The 26,327-nt window shown below is 40.8% G+C and overlaps 1 protein-coding gene across 1 annotated transcript in view; it reads right to left on the reverse strand.

Annotated features, from left to right (window-relative positions):
* The window catches only part of COL4A6 (collagen type IV alpha 6 chain), a 462,181-nt gene that overhangs the window by 102,049 nt on the left and 333,805 nt on the right, over nt 1-26,327 (reverse strand). The window contains exons 5-6 of the mRNA XM_079764920.1: nt 2,373-2,507; nt 873-917 (exon numbers count right to left, since the gene is read on the reverse strand). Coding sequence (XP_079621046.1) covers nt 873-917; nt 2,373-2,507 — 180 coding nt within the window. The remainder of the gene's footprint in view (nt 1-872; nt 918-2,372; nt 2,508-26,327) is intronic.

Genomic DNA, 26,327 nt, shown 5'->3' on the forward strand with positions numbered 1-26,327 from the left:
AACCTCCTTCCCTAGTACTAGATGATTATGTAGTGTCACATAAGAAGCTGTTTTGTCTAGGGCTTCCACACAAGATTTGGTTCTTCTCTTAAATAAGGTTGAAAATCATTGCTATAGACAAACAGCCCAGGCTAAAGTTTAAATATATAGAGAAGTGCCAAAGGACATAACTAAAAAGTGATAGCAGCAAGTACAAACACTGTATTTTAAAGGTTGACAAAATATTTTCATGTGATCTCCAGTGGTGAGATGAGTAGGGATATGAGGTGAAAATGATGGAACTATGCAATTGGGTTGGATGAAATGGGAGATGTCTGCAGGCACCAAACTCCCCACTTATCTCCAGCAAAGCCAGTTGTTCAGGATGGATGAAAGAGGCTGATCTTTGGAGTAGTCATTTTGTAAAAACTAAAGGGAAATTCACTCTGAAATGAGAGGAGCCTGAAGAGAATAAATTATAGGAACAAAATGTATCAAGATATTTTTCTACCCAATTTCATGTACTTTCTTAAATTTCTTATAATGAGTATGTTCGTGCTCTAATGTGACACTGACTCTACACTTCAGAACCAGTCTCTTATTCCCAATTAAAGCTCCCCTCAACCTACAATACCTATCTCATTTTGCTAAGATATTGGTGGCTTCTTATATTTTCACATGTCTCTGCACCCCCAACTGTTTCATTTGGTGCTGCCTATAATTGAATCCCAGGGAAACTGTGCAACCACTGCCCTTCAGACCTTAACACACATCTCAACACTTGACCCTGAGCATGTTTGCATAAGATGGGATGTTGCTAAGGCCAAAGGTGCTTAAGTTATGAGGGAGAACCTAGAGGTGACATTTTAAAATGCCTTTGTGGACACACTCACCGGAATCCCATCAATGCCAAGAAAACCAGGAACTCCCATGGGACCCTAAAAATAGGAGTAGGGAGAGGAAAGTTAAAGAAAATCCAATTGACCTCCATTTGATTTAGTGAATTTTTCATGTAATTCATGACCTAAGTTGTTAAGAAGCATTTTATACCTCTTCTTCCACATTGCTTCCTACTTCAGTTTGAAGTGATCACTTGCCTCTACTAGAAGTCTCAGACTCATGTGTATTATGAGATCAGTTCTTGTCTTAGGCAATGTGGTGTAAGACCTAAAAGTATATGCTGCCCTGACATCTGGGCAAACCACGATGGCCTCAAATGGTCTAACCATAAGTCCCCTTCTCCACTCTGCTCCTGTAGATAGGGTCTCCTAGGCAAATGACCATCCTAATCAAACAGACCAGATGCAGTTCCTGCTTATCTCTGAGCAGTGGGCTTAGTTCCCTGCTGGCCCATTGAATTAGTCAAACAAGCCAATCACATTCTCCCTCAGGAACCAAGGGATATCTCACCTCCTTTATACTACAACATCTGCCTCCCATAGCCACTTCTGGTTTATTTTGACCCCAAGGGCAACCCTTGTGTGGCCCTGTGGTGTACTTCTCCCCTGAGCTGGGAATATACAGAGTGGCCAGATTATTTTGATCTATGAATGCATTATAATCTGGTCACTCAGTGTATATCCTATATAATAAAAGGTTAATATGTAAATTGTCCCCTCAACCAGGAGTTCGACCAGCAGGCAGGCCGGCCAACCGCCCATGTCCCCTCCCCCCTGGCCAGGCTGGCTGGACCCCACCCATGCACGAATTCATGCACCGGGCCTCTAATATATATATTCTGAGTGGCTAGATTATTATGCATTCAGAGATCATAATAATCTGGCCACTCAGTGTATGCAACTAATAAACCTGTTGTACATCCCTTCTGTTCAATGTCAGGTGTCATATTTTTGGCCATCCCCAGAACCCTAGGGTGGGAGTCCCTCCCTCACCAGTGGGGTGAAGAGGAGGTGACAAAAATCAACAGGGTACATAAACTGAACACTAATCTCAGTCAGTCAGCCATCATGACATGACCAATCTCCTTACTTGCATATATTTTCCTATATTTGTGGCCCAGATTGCTTCTAAGCATTCTGAGCCCTTGCTTCCAAATGGCCTTGCCTTGAATTCCTGACCTCTACTGCCCAGATGATTGGAGTTTTGACTCATACCCAGTTCAAACCAACATGACTTCACACCACAGTGAGCCCACTTATCTAGCAAGTAGTTAATACATGTACTTTATTGTTTGCTTCTCATGAGAGTCTCTCCAGAAATGGGCTGATCCATTAGTAGCACACCACTCAACCTGTCTCTTATTAAAACATGTAGCCCAGCAACATAGTGTTCAGGATTAGTGTTATTTCCACAACAGAACTGAGATTTGAAACCTTTTACCTTCATACTTGTGACCCATAAGTCAAAGAAAAATCAAGCTTTGGTGCTCTTACCTTATCTCCTTTTGGTCCATATGCTCCCAGAGGGCCTGGGGAGCCCCTTTCTCCTTTGAACCCTGATAAACCACTAGGGCCAGCAAATCCTTGAGGACCTGTTTGACCCTGAATTCCAATGGGTCCTGGTTGCCCCTAAGATGGACAGAAGGAGTATAATTAGTTACCAAAGGACTTAACATCAACACTTCTCATTTTCCCATGCACAAAAAAACACTGTCATCACTTCATTAAATAATTTTGGCTTAGAGATCTGTGAAGTATGCCAAAGTTCCAGACACAGATCAGAAAAGGCTATTTTAGGGGCTGCTAAAATTATTTGGATAGAACATATTTTATAAGCACATTTAATAAGATTCATGTGCACCAATATCCTTCAACTTTGTACTTCTTAGAAGATTAGTTATTCAAGCTGGATAATAATGTCTGCTTCTTGGTTAATGCCAGGTCATCCATCAGATTGTCAAAATAGCAAAAGAACAGAATGCTGGAGAGTATCATGACATTTTATAACTTACATCCAAATGGCCAACCACATGCTTTCTGTGAAGTCCATAAACAGCTGTGCTTTAAAGAACACTGTCTCCAGGGTCAGAGAGGGGGAACCCAGAAACCCATGGGCTGACCAATATGTCAGAGCTCATCTTTGTTGGCAGACTTTAGGACCCCATAATTGCAACTGGAAACAGATGCTCACAGGGAACACACACACACACACACACACACACACACTGTTTATTTGCTTCCTCCCTATCTTTCTTCCTTCCCTTTACTCCTGCCAACTGCACATTGTAGAAGGTGTAATATCCAAGGAGCCTGAGAATATACATCAAGTACCAATTATGATAGCAAGAGGAAGCAGCCTGAAGATTTTGAATGCCCTGGTTATAAAGTATCTGTAGCAATGAAGTCTGAGAGTTCAGGCTGACATTTTAAAGCTAACTGAGACAGAGAATTAACTCCAGTGGGTGCCACACAGTGGACTAGTCTATCATTTAGAACAAACACCAGCAGGGACTGAATTTTCTTGGCAGAAAAATGAAAACCATTAGTAATGTTCATTACCTTTCAGAGAACACAACACCATATTAATTAGAAAGCCTCTTTTCATAAATGTTTTCCATCACCACCTCTCTGCACCTTTACTGATTGCCTGCAATTTCCTACATATCTGTGAAAAGCTCTGAGAAAAACCCATTAAACATGCCCTTTAATATTCACCTTCAAGTTTTACTTTTTAAAAGCCTGGAAAAAGGACAGACCGTTTATGTGGTGGCTAGAGTCGTGTACTGGAGATGCAAGTGAACACCAGCTGTATAGGGCTTTTAGAGTACAATTTCCAGTGTCAATTAGGTCCATGAAGACCTAGGATTCTTGTAAAAAAGTAAAAGATGCTCTTCCCGAAGAGATGCAATTCCCCCACACCCAACATACACACAGCCTACAAATGATGCTAGGGTTCAGACTTTTTAATTAGCTCATTTCTGGGAATGATGGGGTGGGAGTTGAGCTTTCACTTTTTATGCTCTTACTCTCTGTTGTTGAAATTTTATTTACAATGATTCTGTTATTTATTACTTTTGTGAATATACACTGAGTGGCCAGATTATTATGATCTCTGAACGCATAATAATCTGGCCACTCAGTGTATATCCTATATAATAAAAGGCTAATATGCAAATTGTCCCCTCGACCAGGAGTTCGATCAGCAGGTAGGCCAGCCAACCACCCATGTCCCCTCCCCCTGGTCAGGCTGGCCGGACCCCACCCATGCACGAATTCATGCACCGGGCCAGATAGTGAGTATATATACTGAGTGGCCAGATTATTATTCGTTCAGAGATTGTAATAATCTGGGCCACTCAGTGTGTGTGTGTGTGTGTGTGTGTGTGTGTGTGTGTGTGTGTGTATATATATATATATATATATATATATATATATATATAAAACTAAAAAGAAAAAGAACAATACTTTTAAAAAGTAGTGCAGGGATGCTGTTGAGCATTAACGAAGTCTAAAATGTAAGCCTAAGCTTTCAAGACTAATGTACTCATCAAAACCATAACAAACAGTACATGTCTGGAACCTAGCATAAATGGTATAAGAACACAAGGAAAGTGTTGGACATGCAGTTGGTAATGATTACATTCTGTCCATGACTCAGGTGGGGGTGTGTGTTGAGAGGGAGTCATAGGCCACATTGGACAGGCTGAGTGGGCCCCAACTGGAGTGGGCCTGGAAAGTAAGGCAGGAAAGTTGACAAATTGATGTGGTGGGAAGTAGGGAACCCTTAGAAGATTGGGGTCAGGGAAGGATGGGAGGAAGGCTTTGTGTTTCAGGGCTGAAACTCATCAAGGAGCATTCAGGAGAACATGTGTGTGTCAGCAGGAGGCCAGGGCAGCCTGCCTGAGGCTGGAACAAGGAAAACAGATAAGAAGCAGCTGTTGGGGGAGGAGGGGACTATTTGGTGGGAGGGTTGGGGGGGTGCAGGACAAGCTTCTTAAAACCATGTTATTACTAGCAGAGAGGTTGCAACCGGGGCACAGAATGTTTGACCCTGCTCAAAGCTTTCCTGCATCAAAGAGAGGAGGTGGAGCACATGACAAACCATTGAACAGCTACTAAGAGAGAAGATTGTGGTGTCACCCAATTCCCATCTTGCTCACATCACTACAGCTTGAGCAGTGCCTGGCATGGGCACATGGGCTGGCACACTCCAGCCATGATCTCTTGCCTTTTGTGAGTGCATGATCAGCAAGAGTAAGCAATGAGACTTAGGAGTGAGGCAATTCCAATGCTGGACTTAACAGGAAATCTGATTCCATCCAGAAAAGGCAGGGTTCCATGGCCCATTTCCTTTCCCTTTGCTGGGTGTGCATGCTGAATTTTCCACAGTTGTACAGCTGACTCCTCAGTTCCAGCCAGAGAACTCAAAGTAAGTCTCTTAAAGAACTCATGGGTACTTTGAATACTAATTCTTTTTCCAAAAAGGTATTTGAAATGGCACTCCTCAAAAGAAGGTGTACTTCTGGGCTGTCCCCAGCTAGAAACCTCTCAGACTGACCAAAGGGCCAGAAGCAGGGCTTGTGGGATGTCTTGAGGCCTCTGGGGCACTGCTCGGAACTGCCTTCTTAGAGTGGTTTCAGGCCCTTCTAGAGCCTATAGTCATAAGATATGAGACAAGGAGCCTTCCCACCTACTGAGGTCCTTTCATTCAGTGGTACAGAGCACCACAAACAATTGAAGATGGCAAAGAAAAAAATAAGAGACATTTCTTTTGTGTGTTGCTTTGTCAACCATTTCTAGATATGCAGAGTTTGTGCTTATAGCTATATGATCTTTTTTCATATCTCTAATGCATAGGGTTTCTGTTTTAGTGCCCAGTGTACTCCTGAAGCTTAATACTGTACTAAATTGGGGGGATTTTCCTCCAAAAAGCAATCAGTGTCACTTTTCATATTGGCCAGCAGAGGTCAGTGTGAAAACATAGTGGCTACAGATAATGAGGTGGGTGGGCCTCACTACAGAGAAAAATAAATCAAACCTGTGTCACAGAAGTCACAGAATGTTCAAGCAGGAAGGGCCCTTAAAGACCATTCCATCCAGCTTCTATTTTATACATTTTGAAAAAAATAAGCCAAGAGAAATGACTTGATTAGGTCACATAGCTACTGAGGAACAGTGTGGGTCTCTAACCACATTGCCCCTGCCAGTTTGTGGCTCTTTCCCTGTTTGCCAGTGGCAGATGTCCTAGGGGGTCCTTGAGTCTGGCTCCCTAACCCCAGGCCCGCCCCTGGGACTTTCCCCATCAGTAGGCTGCAGCAGCCAGATGCTCACACATAATTTCTCTCTTCCTAACACTGATCATTTCACAGAAACAATCTGAAACACAATCACTGTTTGGGCTGCTAGCAGAATTTCAATGGGCTTGGACCAATGCCCTACCCTGATACATGTCATTTATTTTGGCAAATAGACCCAAAGAGGGGCAGAAGGGACACCTCCAAGTCTTCCCAACAAGCTCTTCTGACTCCATCTGCTCAGGATTTTTCATATACACATCAGGGTCTAATTCTCCAGAGAATGAGCTGGGACTTGTGCCTAAGGCCAGAAACTGCAGGTTCACAACTGCAGCCAGGCTGGCTGCCTTCTGATGACTACAGTGGGTTGGGGTCAGTATATATATAATTAAGGTATTAGATCAGACCACACACACCCATAGCCCTAGTCCCAGCCCCAGATAACTGGAGTAACAGACCCAGAAATAGGTCTGCATATAAAGTACTACACATATGAAGAAATAGCATCTAAGAATCTGAAAAATACATGCCTCAAATTAGGTAGGACTGTGAAACTGATAGGGGGCTGACTTTTCATTATGAGGGCCTTTCTTGCCTTTTTATCTCTCCCCCAATTTTCCAGTGTCCTCTTATAAAATTAAAATTTGTTCCTAAGGAAGAATTTGAAACTCATTCCCACTGAGGCATAAATGACTGACAACAACTTAGAGCTTTACTTCTCAGGGGGATTTGCATTTTAATGGAGAGTAAAGCATTAAACTAAGGGATGCAAATGATATTTATGAAGCATAACAGAGACAAAGGGTGAGCACAGGCTTTCCTATGGATCCAGTTATATTACAGGAGGTGGTGCAGTGCTGTTAGGTGGTATCACGGAGTAGGCTCTGGAGTCAGACAGACCTGGAGTCAAATCTGCTTACCGCCATTTCAAAACTATGTGACCTTAGTGTAAGGAGTTAAAGCAGAATTAGGTAGACAGGGTAAGGGGTTGAAGAAGGAGGAATCATGGAGCTAGCTGAAACCACAAAATGTTTTGCAGAAAAACAGGGTGTTTTGAGACAAGGATGTTTTTCTTGCAAGTACAAAATGAAATGTTGCAAAAAAGGCCAGGAACCAATCAGAGAGTGGCACAAACAGACAAAAAGCAGGCCTTTAGCAGGCATAAGGGGAAGAGCAGAATACTTCTATGGCAATCCATGTAGATCCCCTCCCCTCCTGAGTGGGAAGCCTGGGTTTGCTTGCAATAAATTCCTGCCTTGTTTGAACTCCTCTGGTCCGCGGCTTCATTTTTTAAAATATGTTTTTATTGATTTCAGAGAGGAATGGAGAGAGTGAGAAAGGTAGAAACATCAATGATGAGAGAGAATCATTGATCGGCTGCCTCCTGAATTCCCCCCACGGGGGATTGAGCCCACAACCAGGTATGTACCCTTGACCAGAATCGAACCCGAGATCCTTCAGTCCACAGGCCAATGCTCTATCCACTTAGCCACACTGGCCAGGGCAGCAGCTTCATTCTTTGATTCCATAAGACATGACCCTGGGAAGAATTCTTGCTCACCAGTTCTGGTATCATTAGGCAAGTGACTTAACTACTCCAAGTTTCTAGAGCTCTGATCAATAATAGCTCTGGTGTAGGGTTATTGTGAACATTTGAGTTAATGAATTTAAAACACCTGGTAGATGGCATAAAGTATCTGTTCCATTTCCTCTTTAGATATCATATATGATAAAATGGAGAAATTATGATTGGGTACTTAAGACTTCTCTTAAGCAGAATATGCACAGACATTATTGAGAAACCCTCTTTGGGACAGAGATGTGTGTCTAGGAATGAGAAGTATCTGTGATAGCATTTTCCTTCTTAGCCCTGGTGTTTTTGCTTGATAGGCACTTGGATCTTCAGCATCTGCTCATTCTCCTAACAGGACCTCATCTACATGTTAATGACTCCCAAATCTGAACCTCTAAACCAGATTTCTCTTCTCAGCATGCCTGGTCTTATAGACAATTGCTTATCAGACCTCTCCTACTGGATATTCCAAGTCAAAACCAAAATGACCAAAGCTGAACTCATAATCTTCTTCCCCTCCCCCATTCCCCAAACCAGCTCCTTCCTTTTGAGTTCATGGAATAAACTCGGTAAATGTCAGTACATCCATAAAGTTGATTAAACTAGAAACCCACAAAGTTGATCAAGCCAGGAACCCAAGTGTCCTCCATGACCTCATCTTTTCCTCATCTTCCACAGCCAATCTACCAGCAAGAACTAACAATTCCACCTCCAAAATGTAACTAAAACCTGTCCATTTCTCTCTGTCCCTATGACCTTAGTTCACGGTCTTCCTCACCTCTACTCTAGGGGCTTCCCATAGCCTCCCAATTGGTCTGCCATCTTCTAGTCTTACTTTAATCTCTCCTGGCATCTTGACCCAGGTTTTTGTACATGCATGCCTCTGCTCTCCTGGATAGCTCCTATTTATAATTCAGGCTCCAATCAAAATACCAGCTACTCCAGGGAGTTTTCCATAATTACTCCCACCAACAATATGTGCTGGGTTGCCTGTTTGTATCCATACCCCTGAACAGATTGAGCTTCTTGAGGATAAGACCCATGTCTTACTCCCCACTGAATCACCTGTACTACATACAATGCTTAGTACACAATGAGTATGCAGTAAATGTTTTCTGAGTGAATGGAAAAATGAAAGCGTGAATATACACACTGAGAATCCAGTGGCCCAGGTATAGCAATACCTTCTTTGGAAGTCTAGATAGCTGGACACGAGTGCAATAAAGAACATTCTGATCATAGAACCACAGAAAAGAGAGATGCACATGACAGGAAATCATCCAGTTTAGGATGCAGAAGCTGAAGCCTGAAAAGGGAAAGAGACTTACTTAAGTTCATGTAGTATTAACTCTCTATATATCACAACAGGAAGAGAATGGAATACCAGACACAGAGAACCCAGTGAAGAGGCTGTGATCTCCAGAAGAGAAATAATGGTGACCTGCTTTAGGTTCATGGCAGTGGAGATAGGTAGACGATAGATTTGAGAGATATCTCAGAGGCTAAAAATGACAATACTTAGTGCTATATTGGAATTGATAGGTAAAATAGAGGGAGGTGTGAAAGATGACTTCTAGGTTTCTTGATTGGGAAACTGAATGGATTTCTTGACTGACATAAGGAAGCCTAGAAGAGTTTCATGTGGAAGATGAAGGGTTCATCTTTGAAGGCATCCTAGCCCCCATCTCTTCAAAGATGAACCCTTCAGTCTCCATCACAGAAGTTCTCCCGGCGTAGACACAGCTGATGCACATAGCCAATTGGCCTGGAGGTCAATTCCTCCCAGTGATACCAAAAACAATCAAGACTTAACTACAACAAGGCTGTACACACAGACCACAAAAGGGTGCACCAAGAGTGTCCACCTCAGGTGACTGGGGAGGCTGACCCAATGGGCCATATAGGAAACCTGGCACACAAAGCTACCCTACCAACTCAAGGAAGCAGCAAAAATGCGGAGACAAAGTAACAGATCACAAACAAAAGAAATGGAGAAAAATAAACAACTGGATATAGAATTCAAAACTACGGTTATAAGGTTTTTCAAGAATTTCCTAGAAAAGGCCAATAAACTTAGCCAGACCCTCAAGGATATGAAAAAGGACCAACTAGAAATTAAACATACACTGACTGAAATAAAAAATATTATACAGAGACCTAACAGCAGACTAGAGGACTGCAAGAATCAAGTCAAAGATTTGAAATACAAAGAAGCAAAAAACACTCAACCGGGAAAGCAAAAAGAAAAAAGAATCCAAAAATATGAAGATAGTGTAAGAAGCCTCTGGGACAATTTCAAGCGTACCAACATCAGAATTATGGGGGTGCCAGAAGAAGAGAGAGAGCAAGATACTGAAAACATATTTGAAGAAATAATGACTGAAAACTTCCCCCACCTGATGAAAGAAATAGTCTTACAAGTCCAGGAAGCACAGAGAACCCCAAACAAAAGGAATCCAAAGAGGACCACACCAAGACACATCATAATTAAAATGCCAAGAGCAAAAGACAAAGAGAGAATCTTACAAGCAGCAAGAGAAAAACAGTTAGTTACCTACAGGGGAGCACCCATACGATTGTCAGCTGATTTCTCAACAGAAACTATGCAGGCCAGACGGGAGTGGCAAGAAATATTCAAAGTGATGAATAGCAAGAACCTACAACCAAGATTACTCTACCTAGCAAAGTTATCATTCAGAATGGAAGGTCAGATAAAGAGCTTCACAGATAAGAAAAAGCTAAAGGAGTTCAACACCAAACCAGTATTATATGAAATGCTATTCTTTAAGAAGAGGAAGAAGAAAAAAGTAAAGATAAAAATTATGAACAACAAATACATATCTATCAACAAGTGAACCCAAAAATCAAGTGAATTAAAAAGCTGAGGAACAGAATAAACTGGTGAATATAATAGAATCAGGGTCATAGAAAGGGAGTGGACTGATAATTCTCAGGGGGAAAGGGGTATGGGGGGTGCAGGAAGAAACTAGACAAAAATTGTACACCTATGGATGAGGACAGTGAGGGGGAGGTAACGGCAGAGAGTGGGGTGGGAACCGGGTGGAGGGGAGCTATGAGGGGAAAAAGGAGAAACTATTGGAATAATCTGAACAATAAAGATTTATTAAATTAAAAAAAATATTGAGTTCATTAAATTCCACATATAAGCGATATCATCTGATATTTGTCTTTCTCTTACTGTCTTATTTTACTTAGCATAATACTCTCCAGCTCCATCCATGCTGTTGCAAAGGGTAAGAAATCCTTCTTTTTTACAGATACATAGCATTCCATTGTGTAAATGTACCACAGCATTTTTTTATCCACTAATCTACTGAGGAGCAGAATTTAAAGCTGTGGAAGGTGGGAGCACATTGTCTAGCACAGGAATCTCATTATAGTTTAAAAATGATTGGCCCTACATTATTATCCTATTATTGTAGTTTTTTAAATATGTGGTTTATTCTACTTAATTAAAAAAAATCATTGATTGTTTGATTTTAGAGGGAGAGGAAGGGAAAGAGAGAGGTAGAGAAAAATATCAACTAGTCTTTCCACCCATTTATGCATTCATTACTTGACTCCTGCATGCACCCTCACAGGGGACTGAACCTACAACCCTGGCACATTGGGACGATGCTCCAATCAACTGAGCTATCTGGTCAGGGCCTGCAGTTTATTTTAAAATACACGGTTTAATTATGACCTGGAGCCAATCTTTTATTTTTTATTTTTCTAGCAAAACATAGCCATGGCTTTATAATAAAAATCAAAGTGAAACAGGAATTGACAGAAATTCACTTCACAACAATTTTTGCTATAGTGTATCTATTCCATTAGACAAGGAATACTTGTAGCATTTTTCTCTGACATAATAAATTACCCACCATTGATATACTGAACAACCTTTGGTCTAATACTGAGCTAGTATGAACTGATTGCTTCTGGATCAATGTTGGATCCCTGACTCTCTGGTGAGAAGCCACCAAGTTTTGGGAATGGAAGATAACAGGGAGTAACCAACTACTGCTCCTTAAGCAGAACGAGAAAAAGAAGGATAAAATCAAAGAACTTGCCTGTCAGGACTCCTTTGCCAAAGAAGTCAGTGAGCTCTGAAAGTGGAGGGGAGAGAAGTACAGGGAGGAGAAGAACTTACATAGTCTCAGTGGTGTCTAGTGAAAACCCACACCCCTGTATTCATTTAGAACCAGAGGAGTATGCATATACACACCCATGCAGATAAAGAGATACATATTCCAACCAAAATACATGTGCCCACAGGCACAGGAGTTGGCTAAAATGGTAGGACCTGCTGGTATTCTGGCATAGCCCACCATACACCTCCCAGCCAGCCATGAATTTGAATTCAAGAAGTTGGGATAATTTACAGCTTCTCCCATCAAATATATGCAATGATCCCTATGGATAAGCAAAGTCATCTACACAGATAGATGCAGGCCAAAAAGGACATGAAAAGGGGGGTTTGGAGGGTGAGGAATGAGGTGAAATTAATCTCTTGGTGCAAAAGGTAAGATGGGCTATGGTAGTGGGAGCAAATGTGGTATAGATGAAAATAAAAGCTCCATGAGTGGCATCAATAAGAGCTACAAGCTTGCCTTGGAGAAGTGCTTCAGATTTTAAAGTATTTGCATATCTATGACTCCATTCAATGTTCATAATAATCCTATCCACAATGTACTAGAGCAAGTAATTAAGGCCCAGAGATTAATTAACTTGTCCATGGCCACACAGTTTATGACCAGCAGAGCCAGATTTTCTTATTCTATCTAGTACTCTTCCCACTACTTCCTTTTTAAAGTAACAGGTCAATTCTAGGTCAAATGTTTTCACAAAATGTAATAAAACTCCAACAAAAACCCTAGGTCTGGAGCTTACTGAATGCTCTTGATCCTTCCCATTCTCCTCCTTGCTGTCCAGTGGCACTTTAAAAAAAAATCTAGGTTTGGTATCATGGGCTTTTAGCCCAAGTGAAGCCATTTTGGGCCTGTGGTTCTCTCTTTATTTTTTATTTACTTATTTATTTTTCTTAATCCTCACTGAAGGTTATTTTTCCATTGATTCTTTTTATTAGAGAGAGTGAAAGGTAGGGAGGGAGGGAGGGAGGGTGGGAGGGAGGGAGGGAGAGCGAGCGAGAGAGAGAGAGAGAGAGAGAGAGAGAGAGAGAGAGAGAAACTTTGATGTGAGAGACATATTGATTAGTTGCCTCCTGCATGTTCCCCCAACTGGGGTCGGGGATCAAACCTGCAACCCAGGTACATGCCCTTGACTGGGAATCAAACCCATGACCCTTTGGTGCACAGGCCAATGCTCTAGCCACTTATCCACACTAGGCAGGGCCAAGTGGTACTTTTATTAACCAATAAAGTAGATGTACAAAGGACAAAGAACTCAAGTCAGTCCACTCGGTCCTTTCATAAGTCATCAATTCAGTAAACATTGTACCAGCCATGGTGCTACATGTTGTGAGCACAGAGATGAATGTAACATGGGCCTTGACTTCCCAGTCAGAGTCAGAAAGATGAATTATGTACACACAAGGCAGAGGAAGTCAAGAGGGATATGATTATGAACCCAAGGAATGTTCATAGGTTTGTCTTAGAGACAGAGGAGGGTCCTTTATTCCTCCAAACTAGAGAGTGAAGGATAATGAGTAAAGAACAAGACCCAAGACAAGTTTTGGTAAGTCTGAAACATTGGAGAAAGTCCATTTCAAATTGACCTCAATTTTCTCAATAAATGTAGAAAGTCAGGTCACAGATAGAAAGTGAAAGTAGTTGAGGTAGAAAATGACTGGAATTGGCCAGGAGGAGAAGCTGTGGAGAACATGGCAGGAAGTCAATTATTAGAAAGGTGTGAAAGGCTGCCAAGCAGCCCTGAGAGCTCTGCTGACACTAGAAAACATGTCTTTGTGGGGGAAACTTCCTCAAACAATACTTGGCAGCTCAGGAGCAGGAGCAGGCAAAGTAGGTGGGGTTTTCCAGAGTTGGGCACTGGCACCTATGTTAGAAGTACTGGGGTTGAGGTAAAGGGATAATTTCAATAGGAGAACATGAGAGCATTGTTGACATAGCTAATCTAGGGGTCCAGGCTGGAGAGTGAGCTGGAGAGGAGCTAGCAATTCCTGATAAACAAATGATTTATTAGAAAATTTTGCATTGTTCAAAATGAGAAGTCTGAACTAGTTATAGATATGAATTAGTACAGCATTTAGTACTCGAGTCAACTCTGTCAAGACAAATCTGGAGCTAGAGAGAGTAACCTGGGAATCCACACCTAGAAAAAAATCCAGCAGACTGTTAACAATGTGAGGCCACATCTCCCCCAGGTTGAAGACCTTGTAGTTGGGTCTAGTATCCAACTCAAAGGGAGATGCAGAGGTAATGGTGCCAAGTCCCAGGGCAAAGTCAATGGCATGTGTAGGAGAGGAGCAGGTAGCTCACATGTTCACAGCTCACTAAATACTCCCGTTTGTCAGAGTTTTTGGTTCTCTTTACCTTCCCCAATTCCATAGTGTCATTTACATTTTTGTTATAGCTCACTCTGCCCAACTGTTCCCTTAGAGATAGTAGCAGGTAAAGCACTTTAAACAACTTAAAACAATTGTCTGGAGCCCAGAGAAAGCAGAATTAGGGATAAACCAGGAAACTATTCTGAGAGGAATCCAGGTGGAAAGTTGGGGAGGAAGGGAGTGGCCGCTGGAAAAGGAAGCTAAATGAACCAAACCCTAGGACCTGGGGGAGAAAGAGATGATAAGGGAGCTGGCCTTTCCAGGGATCTGGTTTGGGAGGTTAACTAGGCAGGAGGCTCCACGAACTCCTTATCTTTCTATCCATCACACTTTTTTCATTCTCTGGTTTTATGGGGATTTTAAAAGCTTCTAGATCTGGTGCTGGCAATCTTTCAGAAAAAGTTAACAGAATTCTATAGAAATAAAGTCCCCAATGAAGCCTGCCATAGCCAAGAGTAACACCAATTGTCTTCTAAAGCAGAGTGATAAACAAATCTTCAAGTACTTTCTCTTTCAAAGCTTTGAGTGCTTCAGGTCCTTTGGCCTGAGAACCTAGCAGATAATTGCTTCTCTTGACTTGCTGACTGGCAAAGAGGTTTCTTTGTTAGTCTAGTTTCACCCAGTCTCTGGAAGCCAGAAGAAAAAGTGAGGGAGTGTAATGTGGGGAGGGAAACTCTAGTAAGTAGATCTTGGAGTGGGAAGATCTCCCAAAGGCAAAGCAAATGAGCATGATTAGGGGAAAGGTGTGAATCAAGGCACAGCAAGGCTAGCTTTCAATGACAGGTAGGCTTCACCAGGGCTTAGAGGAGCCCTCCTAACCCTTGGGACCCTACTCCGGTAACTCCTCCCTCTCACTTACATCTTCTGGACTGGTTGCTTTTCTTTGGTATTTAAAATGTGCTCTGTTCTGCCAGACATTAAAATTTAAAATAGCCCTGGCTGGTTTGCTCAGTGGTTAGAGTGTTAGCCTGAGCACCGAATGGTGGTGGGTTCAATTCCTGGTCAAGGGCAGGTACCTTGGTTGCAGGTATGATCCCCAGGCCCTGACAGGGCATGTGCAGGATACAACCAATCGATGTATCTCTCTCAGATCCATATTTCTCTCTCCCCTCTCTCTCCCCACCTCCCTCCCTTCCTCTCTCTCTAAAAATCACTTGACTACTATTCCCCACAGGCAATCACCATATCTCTTTACCACCCTCCCAGAACAAACCTCTTGATAGACTAGCTAACACTCACTGCTTCCACTTTCTTCTACCACTTTCTCCAACCCCTGGCAATCTGTGCCTACATACTCCTCTCGCTTGAAAGTACTCTCTGAAACAACCAGTGACCTCTGCTAAATTCTAATCCCATAGACATTCTTTACGGCATTTGTCATTGCTAACCACTCGTTTCCCTTCTGAAACCCTCTCCTTGGCTTTCATTGCACTATACTACAGGTTCTTCAGTCTTTCATTATCTCACAATCCTCTTCACTTGCCCCTTCCATTCTGCCCAAAGGGTATTGCTCCTCTCTTGTTAATTTCATCCACCTTCTACAGCTTCTAATCAACCCTCTATAAAGACCAGACACCACTGTAATTTATTTCTAAGGTCCTGTCAATTTCCCAAGTCCATGTCCACACCACTCTTATTGGTTCCCTTTGGGACCAATAACTAGAGCTTAGCTCAGTCTCTCATTACTTGTCACCTACATAGTGACAATAGCCACTGGAAGTTATCTATGTGTCCAGTTAAACTTTGCTGCAATCTATCTAACATTCTGGACAGTAATCGTCCCATATCTGATCCTATTGCTTCTCTGTGCAAAACTGTAAATCATTCCCTACTACTTTTGAAATAAAACCTATACTCCTTACCCAGGCATTGAAAGTCTTTCACTTGCCGAAACCGGTTTGGCTCAGTGGATAGAGCGTCAGCCTGCGGACTGAAGGGTCCCAGGTTCGATTCAGGTCAAGGGCATGTACCTTGGTTGCGGGCACATCCCCAGTAGGGGGTGTGCAGGAGGCAGCTGATAGATATTTCTCTCTCATCGATGTTTCTAACTCTCTATCCCTCTCTCTTCCTCTCTGTAAAAAATCAATAAAATATATTTAAAAAAATATAAAAAAAAAGAAAAAAAAAAGAAAGTCTTTCACTATTCAACATCCACCTGTTTTTGCAGGCTTATTTTCTACTAAACACCCCTAGCTGCCCTACCAGGCATAATGATCTCCTTGTTGTTACTTAAATTCATCCTGCATTCTTTCACCAGCTGGCTTCCAACAAAGTGGTTTCTTTGCCAAAATTAACCTTTCTTCCAGAATGCTCTCCCAAGGCTCTGTCCATCCTTCAAAGTTGAGTTCAAATCTGACTTCTTCCAAAAAGACTTTTCATATTTCTCTGGTTGGAATTAATGTATCTTTCTAATAAGACAATTTTTTTCTTTGGAATTCAGCTGTAGAGAGCTGAGTTCATTATATCCCTCATTTTATAGCAAAATATCATCATTAGTCCATATAAGACCTCTCCTTTTATTATCTTCCTTCATCCAAATCTCCCTCTCTCATTCCTGTTCCATCACAGGAACCTTCTGCAATGTATTTGATGGAAACATGTAAGTTCAGAAAAACTTGTTATTGGTGTGTGTGCGTGTATTTAAATTGATGCAAATTTTATTGAAATATTTTATTCTATTTCTTATTTTTTCAAGAGAATATTTTTAAGATCTATATTGCTATTTGCACAGCTACTTTATTGCTTGCATAATATGCATTCACCATAAATGTATATTCCCTCACTGGTGGACAATGTAGTTTGCCTCCAATCCCTTACACAAATGATTCTTTCATAAATATCCTCATAAGCAGCCCATTTTAGAACCATGGAGAAGTTCTCCAGGATACAAAGTCAGGAGTGAGATTGTTGGGTTGTAGGGATATATACATAGTTACTGTCAATAAGTGCTATCATATTGCTCTTCAAAAAGCTATCCCAGTTGATACTCCCACCAACAATACACAGGAGTTTCTCCCCCGCCCCCAACATGCTCACAAGCACTGGTATTATTTGACTTTTTAATTTGTGTCAATTTGACGAGTATAACTGGGTATATCACTGTTATTTTAATTTCTATTTCTCTGAACACTAGTAAGATTGCTCATTTCTTCATATGCTTGTAAGTCAAGCCAATTATCCCTTCTGTGAGTTTTCCATTCTGTGAATATACTTTGCGGATGTTTTCTTTTGTATTCCCTGTCTTTTTGTTGTTGTTAATTTACCAGATATCAGTGCCTTGTTAGTTTCAGACATTGCAACTATCTTCTAGTCTATCATCTGTCTGTTAACTTTGTCTATGGTGTCCTTCATTGAATTGAAAGTCTTAAGTTTGATGTAGTAAACTTCATGGTTTTTTTACCTTATGTTTTGCATTTTGGGGTCTGATTTATAAAGTCCTACAACATTTCAAATTATAAAGAAATTCTTCTACATTGATAGTTTTATCTTTCACATTTAGGCTTTTAATCTATCTGGAGGTCATCTTCATATATGATATGTGGTAGCAATCCAACTTTATTTTCTCCATATAGCAGTGCTTCTCAAGCTTTTCCAAGTCATTATATAGAGATTATATGATAGTATGTTCTCGGCATCATGTGGTAAACTGATGGGGCTGCTTAAGGCCAGAGGTAGAGACCATCAGCTCAGAGCTTTGGCCACTTTAGGTCTCTCCTGACTATCCTAAGAGTTAAGGGTATCAAGAGTTCCACACTCCATAATCCATTTATGACTTGAAGTGTGACAGACTGATTGGGAAGCTCTGTCACATTGTGATCCACTCTTTCCAATACCAAACAATCCATCCATCTCTTGCTGTGAGATTGCACTGATCTTATCATCTGTTTTTGAGCTCTAAATTCCATTTCTTTGGTTTATTTGCCTTTTACTGTGCTGGTCCTACAGCTGATGATGATGGTGGTAGTGGTGATGATAATGATGATATCTTTGCAGCATGTCTCACACTGTAGAAGGGCAAATCTCTCATCTGTTCTTTTCCAAAACTGATTTAGATATTCATAGACAATTATTCTTTTTATAAACTTTAGAATAAGTTTTTAAAGTTCCTTAAAATACCCCTGCTGGTATTTTTATTGGAATGACTTTGAATTGATAGACTTGGGAAAAATTGACATCTTTAAAATGATAAGTCTGCCAACATGGTGTATCCAACTACTTATTTAGAACTTTTATGTCTATTAGTAGAAATTAAAATTTTTTATTTGTAAAATGTTTGTTAGGTGAATTACTAACAAAAAAGATATGTTACAGGTTTTTTTTTGTTGTGGCTGTTACTGTGAATGGCGATTTTACATACAGAATTTTGTACTTCTATTATTATATTTAGAGTGTGCATTGAAGTAGAATTCTATTTCTAAGGAAATGGTTCCCTAATTGGGCTTGGAACCTCTAAAGACAGGTCTTTAGTCCACCTTTCTTTCCACTACTGTGATTTTTGCATTAGTATGTGCTCACTTAATATTGGTTGAACTGAATTAAGGGAACTGAATGCTTCAGAAATTACCACCCATGTAATTTTCTGGCAAAAGTGACATGTGATTCTTATTTTAAAATAAACTACATGTTACTTCAAATTAGATATTAGAGGAAAGACATTACTAATGTACATTTTTGACTTTTGAACCACATTAATGTTTTATATACCCCCCAAATTATATTCAATTATGAATGACAGTGGAAGAAGGGTCTCTGAAACTGAATAGAAACAAAAACAAAATAAGTTAATTGTGGTAGGTAATACCTGGGAGTGGGCATATTGGAGACTTCTGAAGTGATGATACTAGTACCGTGGTCGGCAAACTGTGGCTCGCAAGCCACATGCGGCTCTTTGGCCCCTTGAGTGTGGCTCTTCCACAAAATACCACGGCCTGAGCTAGTCTATTTTGAAGAAGTGGCATTAGAAGAAGTTTAAGTTTAAAAAATTTGGCTCTCAAAAGAAATTTTAATCGTTGTACTGTTGATATTTGGCTCTGTTGACTAATGAGTTTGCCGACCACTGTACTAGTAAATGTTCTATATTTTGATCTGATTGTTGATTATATGGATGTGTTAACTTTGTAAAAATTATTTGTGTTGTATACTTATGATTTAGGGACATTGTATATGTAATATATAATTTAAAGTTGTAAAAAATAAAAAAAATGAGACTTATTACAAAGGTTTACAAGTAACCTAAATGTAAAAAAACATTTATTATAATGCCTATGCATACTAACTTCTAGAGTTTATTGTATGTAAAGTCTGTGCTAAGCATCTCACAAGGATGGTATAATTTAATGCTCAGAAAACTCTTATGAAGGAGGCACATTATCATTCACACTTTATATATAAGGGAAATGAGTCAAAGATAAGTTAAATTACTACTTAGTTATTCACTTGGAAAATGTGTATCACAGTGAATATATAACAGCTTAAAAACCTGAAAGAAAAGCACCCTCTGAACAAGTCATTTTCAAAGTATCATAATCATGGTGAGGGGGTGCTCTATTGTATCTTAGCTGTCATCATTTCTAAAGGCTCAATCTAGGAGTTTTGAAGAAGGAAAGGGTTCTAGCTCTTACTATCTTCAGTCAAACTGTTCAGTCCTTCCAACCTCCTTTCTAAAAGAATGGGTCATCATATAATCAATAGTTTCTTTTTTAGTAAACCTTTTATTTTGGAATAAACTTAAATTTCCCATATACACCATACCTCCATAACCTGGTTTCCCCTAATGTTAACATCTTACATAACTATTGTACATTTATCAAAACTAAGAAATTAAATTTGCTATGATACTATTAACAAAACATACTTTATTCAGATTTCATCAGGTTTTATATTAATGACCTTTTCTGTTACAAACCAGGATACTTCATAACATTTAGTCAAATGCACTACATTTAAAAATTTGTGGTAAGATAAAAAATGGCAGCAGAGTAAGTGGATGCTTCACCAAGGAACAAACTGGAATTACAACTAAAATACAGAAAAACTTCCTGAATAATCAATGGAAAACTCGTAGGAGAGAACCCTGATACTCAAAGACCAAAAGTGGAGACTGCATAGAGACTGGTAGGAAAAGCGGAGGCATGAAAGGCCTAGCTGGGTGCCCACAGACAACCACTGAAGTCCTGGAGAGATATCTCAGCTGTGGGGGTTGCCACTTAGAACTCTGGGATCTAATACCCAAGCTGGGACCCCCCAGCAGAGAGCACCAAAACTGAGAAGGGTACCCACATAACATCTGGCTGTGAAAAGCAGCCAGGTGCTTTCTGCCAGGGAGTGGCAGCTGAAAATTCAGACACCCTCTTAAAGGGCCAATGCACAAAATTCCCTGTGGAGCCACATACCTTGTGCTCCAGCAGAGGGAGGGTGAAGTGGACTGGAACAGTGAGAGCAGAAGCTAGGACTAGGGACTCAGGGGATAGAGCTCAGAAGGCAGACACCCCAAGTTTCCTGGGATGAGTCATTCCCTCATGCAACAGAGGACATCTTTCCTCACATAGACATCTGCCTTGCCTGGGGGGAAGATAGTTGATACACCCTATTGGAAAACACCTTGCCCTGAGGCCACTTAAGAGATTAAAAATAACAATTAGACTCCAGGCAGAAGCAACTGCCCCACCCTGTTGAAAAAATCTCTCACCACAGCTGAGGACAATTTCCTGGGGGACAATTCAAGTCAGAATCCTATCAGTCTGTAGGCAGAAATGGTCTCTGGAGGCTTTGATTCTTTGCCTGAACTAATTAGTCAGAGACAGCCTTAAACACGGGCCTGCACTAGAAATTGAGAGGTGTAGAGGATCTACCTAATACATAGTAACAAACCCAAACAGACAGCCAAAATGAGGAGACAAAGAAACAACCCCTAAATGAAAGAACTAGAGAATCCTCCAGAAAAAGCAATAAATGAAGCCGGGATAAGAAATTTATCTGGAACGGAGTTCAGAGTAATGATGGTAAAGGTGCTCAACAGCATGAAAAAAATATATAGTAACTATGAAAAAAGAACAGTCTGAGATAAATAATGACATAACACAAATAAAGAACACATTGGAAGGAATACACAGCAGATTAGGGGAAGCTGAGGATAGAAGACAGAGTTGGAAATATTACTCAATCAGAGAACCAAAAAGAAAAAACAAATAAAAAACAGGAGGACAGCTTAAGGGAGCTGTGGGACAATGTGAAATGTAACAATAATAGAATAACAGGTGTGCCAGAAGAGGCAGAAAAGGAGAAAAGAATAGAGAACGTGTTTGAAGTAATAACGGCAAAAATCTTCCCTAACCTGGTAAAGGAAAAAGTCAAACAAATTCAGGACATACAGAGAACCCCAAATAAGAAGAACCCAAACAGGCCCATGCCCAAACACATCATAATTAAAATGCCAAAAATAAAAGACAAAGAGAGAACCTTAAAGTCAGCAAGAGAAAAGGAAACTGTACCTACAAAGGAGTTCCCATAAGGCTGACACCTGATTTCTCATCAGAAACTCTACAGGCCAGAAGGGAATAGCATAAAGTACTCAAGGTAATGGAAAGCAAGAATCTGAGACCAAGGTTATTATATCCCACAAGGCTATCATTCAAAATAGACAGTCAAATAATGAGCATCCCAGACTAAAAAAGGCTAAAGGAGTATATCAACACCAAGCCAGCATTACAAGAAATGCTAAAGCAACTGCTATAATGAGAAAAAGAAAGAGAGAAACCTAGCCATATAGAATTAAAATGGCAATAAATAAATACCTATCAATAATAACCCTAAATGTAAATGGATTAAATGCTCCAATCAAAAGGTTTAGGGTAGCTGAATGGATACAAAAACATGACCTAACTATATGTTGTCTACAAAAGACCCACCTCAGTACAAAAGACTCACACAGGATGAGAGTGAAGGGATGGAAAAATTTTTTTCCATGCAAATGGAAAAGAAAAGAAAGCTGGAGTAGCAATACTCATATCTGACAAAATAGATTTCAAAATGAAGGCCATCACAAGAGACAACAAAGGTCATTACATAATACTAAAGGAATCCATCCAACAAGAGGATATAACCCTGGTAAACATATATGCACACAATATAGGAGCACCTAAATATATATATATATACACACTTCTAGAGGACTTTAACAGAGAGATCAACAACAATAATATAGTTATAGTAGGGGACTTTAACACCCCTCTGACTTCACTGGATAGATCTTGCAGACAAAAACTTAACAAGGAAACAGAGACTCTAAAGGACACACTGGATCAGATGGTTGTAATCGAGATTCATAGAACATATCACCCCAATGAAGCAGAATATACATTCTTCTCAAATGCACATAGATCATTCACAAAGATAGACCACATGTTAGGACACAAAACAAGTCTCTACAAGTTCAAGAAGATTAAAATCAGCCGAAACAGGTTTGGCTCAGTGGATAGAGCGTCGGCCTGCGGACTGAAAGGTCCCAGGTTCGATTCCAGTCAAAGGGCATGTACCTTGGTTTCGGGCACATCCCCAGTAGGGGGTGTGCAGGAGGCAGCTGATAGATGTTTCTCTCTCATCGATGTTTCTAACTCTCTATCCCTCTCTCTTTCTCTCTGTAAAAAAATCAATAAAATATATTTTAAAAAAAGAAAAAAAAGATTAAAATCATATCAAGCATCTTCTCAGATCACAATAGAATGAAATTATAAATCAACTACAGTAAAAACATCCTAAAACATTCAAGCACATGGAGGCTAAATAGCATGTTATTAAGCAATGAATGGGTTACCAACAAGATAAAAAAATAAATAAAAAACAAATGAAAATGAACACACAATGACCCCAAATCTCTGGGACACAGCAAAAGCCATCCTCAGAGGGAAATTCATAGCACTACAGGCATACCTCAAAAAACAACAAAAATCAGAAATAAACTATTTAACCCTACAACTTAAAGAACTAGAAAGAGAACATCAAGAAAAACCCAGAGTAAGTAGAAGCAAGGAAATAATAAAGATTAGAGCAGAAATAAATAACAGAGAGGCTAAAACAAAAATATAAAAAATCAATGAAACCAATAGCTGGTTCTTTGAAAGGATAAACAAAATTAATAAACAGTTAACCAGACTGATCAAGAAACAAAGAGAGGACACAGATAAAAAAATCAGAATAGAAAGTGGATAAGTAACCACTCACACCACAGAAATACAAAGGATTGTAAGTAAATACTATGACCAAATATATGCCAACAAGCTGGATAAAGTGGATGGAATAGACAAATCCCTAGAAAAATATACTCTCCCAAAACTAAATCAGGAGGAATCAGAAAACCTAAATAGACCAATAACAACCAGTAAAATAGAAGCAGTAATTTAAAAACTCCCACATAACAAAAGCCCAGGTCTGAACAGGTTCACAGGGGAGTTTTACCAAACATTCAAAGAAGAACTAACACCTATACTCTGCAAACTATTTCAGAAAATCCAAGAGGAAGGAACACTTCCAAACTCTTTTTATGAAGCCAACATTATCCTAACTCCAAAACCAGATAAAGACACTACAAAGAAAGAGAATTATAGGCCAATATCCCTGATGAACATAGATGCTAAAATCCTCAACAAAATATTAGCAAATCATATTCAGCAATATATTAAAAAGATTATACACCATGATCAAGTGGGACTTATTCCAGGGATTCAAGGCTGGTACAATATTCACAAATCAATAAACGTGATACATCACATAAATTGAAAGACAAAAAATCAAATGATCATATCAATAGATGCAGAGAAAGCATTTGACAAAATCCAACACCCATTTTTTATAAAAAGAAAACAAACTCTCAGCAAAGTGGGAACAGAGGGAGCATATCTCAATATGGTAAAGGCCACATATGACAAACCTACAGCCAACATCATAATCAATGGGCAAAAAATAAATCATTTTCCCTAAGAACAGGAATAAGACAGGGATGTCCACTTTCACCACTCCTGTTCAACAGACATTGTACTGGAAGTACTAACCATAGCAATCAGACAAGAAGAAGAAATAAAAGGCATACAAATTGGGAAAGAAGCAGTAAAACTGCCATTATTCACAGATTACATGATATCGTACATAGAAAACCCTAAAGACTCCATCAAAAAATTCTAGACTTAATAAATGAATTTGACAATGTAACAGGATACAAAATAAATACCCAGAAATATATGGGTTTTTTATACACCAATAATGAACTTACAGAAAGAGAAACTAAAAAATCAATCCCACTTAACATTGCAACAAAAAATTAAGATATCTAGGAATAAACTTAACTAAGGAAGTGAAAGACCTGTCCTCGAAAAACTACAGGATGGAGAGACCCAAGATAGTGACTGGCAAGAAGGTAGGGAGGGAGAGTGTGTGAGAGAGTGAGGGATTGATAAAGGAGTGTGTGGACATGTGTGGTGTGTGTGTGAGTGAGAGCTAGGGACAGTTAGATCCTGCAGGTCTTCCAAGGGGCTGCCAAACCAGGCAGTCTTAGATGGCAAAACCCTGCTGCCACCGCAAACACTCCGGGGGCAGCCAGTGTGGGCACAGAGTCCATGCCATCTTGAATAACAGAACTGCTTGAGACTAGGATCCTAACCTCACCACTACCCAATCTGGTCTCAGACGCAAACTGGGAGCCTACAGCCACTCAGGTAAAAGACCTGCGATCACAGCTGCAGACCCATGGACTCCAAGACCCCAGGCACCCTGGCTGCAGATTTCTGTGAGTCACAGAGCCAATACCCCTCCCTGCTGGTCCCACGGCAGTGGCCTAAGAACTTCCAGACCCTCTCCACTCAAACAGGCTTCCTGCCCACACACAGCAGTGGTGGCTCTACCTGTATTTGAGCCTGGGTGTACAGACATAGGAAGTTTTTTTCTCATGCCCACACAGGGAGGCTGTGCTAAATTTGAGCTGGGAAGCGCGATCTTGGGGAGTTTGTTTCTTGTGACCAGACCCCGGGCCCACTCAGGGAGGCTGCGCTGTATTTGAACTTGAGAGTGTGAACTCGGGGAGTTTGTTTCCAGTGATCAGACCCTGCGCCCACGCAGTGAGGCTGCACTGAATTTGAGCCTGCGTACACAGACACGGGGAGTTTGTTTCCCACAGTGCACACCTGTGGGACCAGACCCCACACCCACACAGGACAGCAGAGCCACCTGACCTTGATTCAGGGCAAGCGCACATGGAAGGCTCTTTTCCACAGGGCAGGAGTGGACCTCCTGCCGACACAGTGCGACAGTGCAACCTGGTTCCCCAAGCAGACCTGGGACCCTGATTCTCCATGTGAGAGGCAGCACTGAGCACCAAGAACTTGACTGTGTTTCTCATTTCATGCGCCTGGGATCCCTGATTCCCAATGCATTCACACTAAGAGCCAGTGACTCCAATTCTTGGTGCATGCGCACACAGGGACCCTGATTCTCGGCCCGAGGGCGCCCCAAGCAACAGAGATTCTAATATTCAATTCTTGGCACAGGCACAGGGAGTCTCTGACTCTTGACACGTGCTAGGGGACTCTGATTTTCAGCACACACCAGTGGGGTCTCTGTTTCAACATGGCGTAGGCGGGGCCCCTGATTCTAGGTGCGCACACAAGGCCACACTAAGCACCTGTGACTCTGATCTTGGGAGAGCATGGCTCCCACAAACCCACAGCAGCCACACATCTTGGTGTCAGAGCTCTTCAGTGACACTCTGGTGGTGCAAAGCTCCCACTGCACATTGCCCAGGCCCCCACAACTCGACATTTGAATCTTCTAGTGATAGAGTGGGGCGACAATGAAACAATCCCCAGAGGAAAGAAAATGAGGCATCACCAAGAAAGGAAATAAGTGAAAAGGAAGCATGCAACATGACAGAAAAAGAATTCAGAGTAATGGTCATACAGTTCATACACCGGATGGATGAGAAATCAACCTATGCAAAAACCAGGAAGAAATCAAAAGTGATATACCTACAATCAAAAACACCATGGAAGGTTTCAACAGTAGACTAG

The sequence above is a fragment of the Cnephaeus nilssonii genome, assembly GCF_951640355.1.
Source record: "Cnephaeus nilssonii genome assembly, chromosome: X".
NCBI lineage: Eukaryota > Metazoa > Chordata > Mammalia > Chiroptera > Vespertilionidae > Cnephaeus > Cnephaeus nilssonii.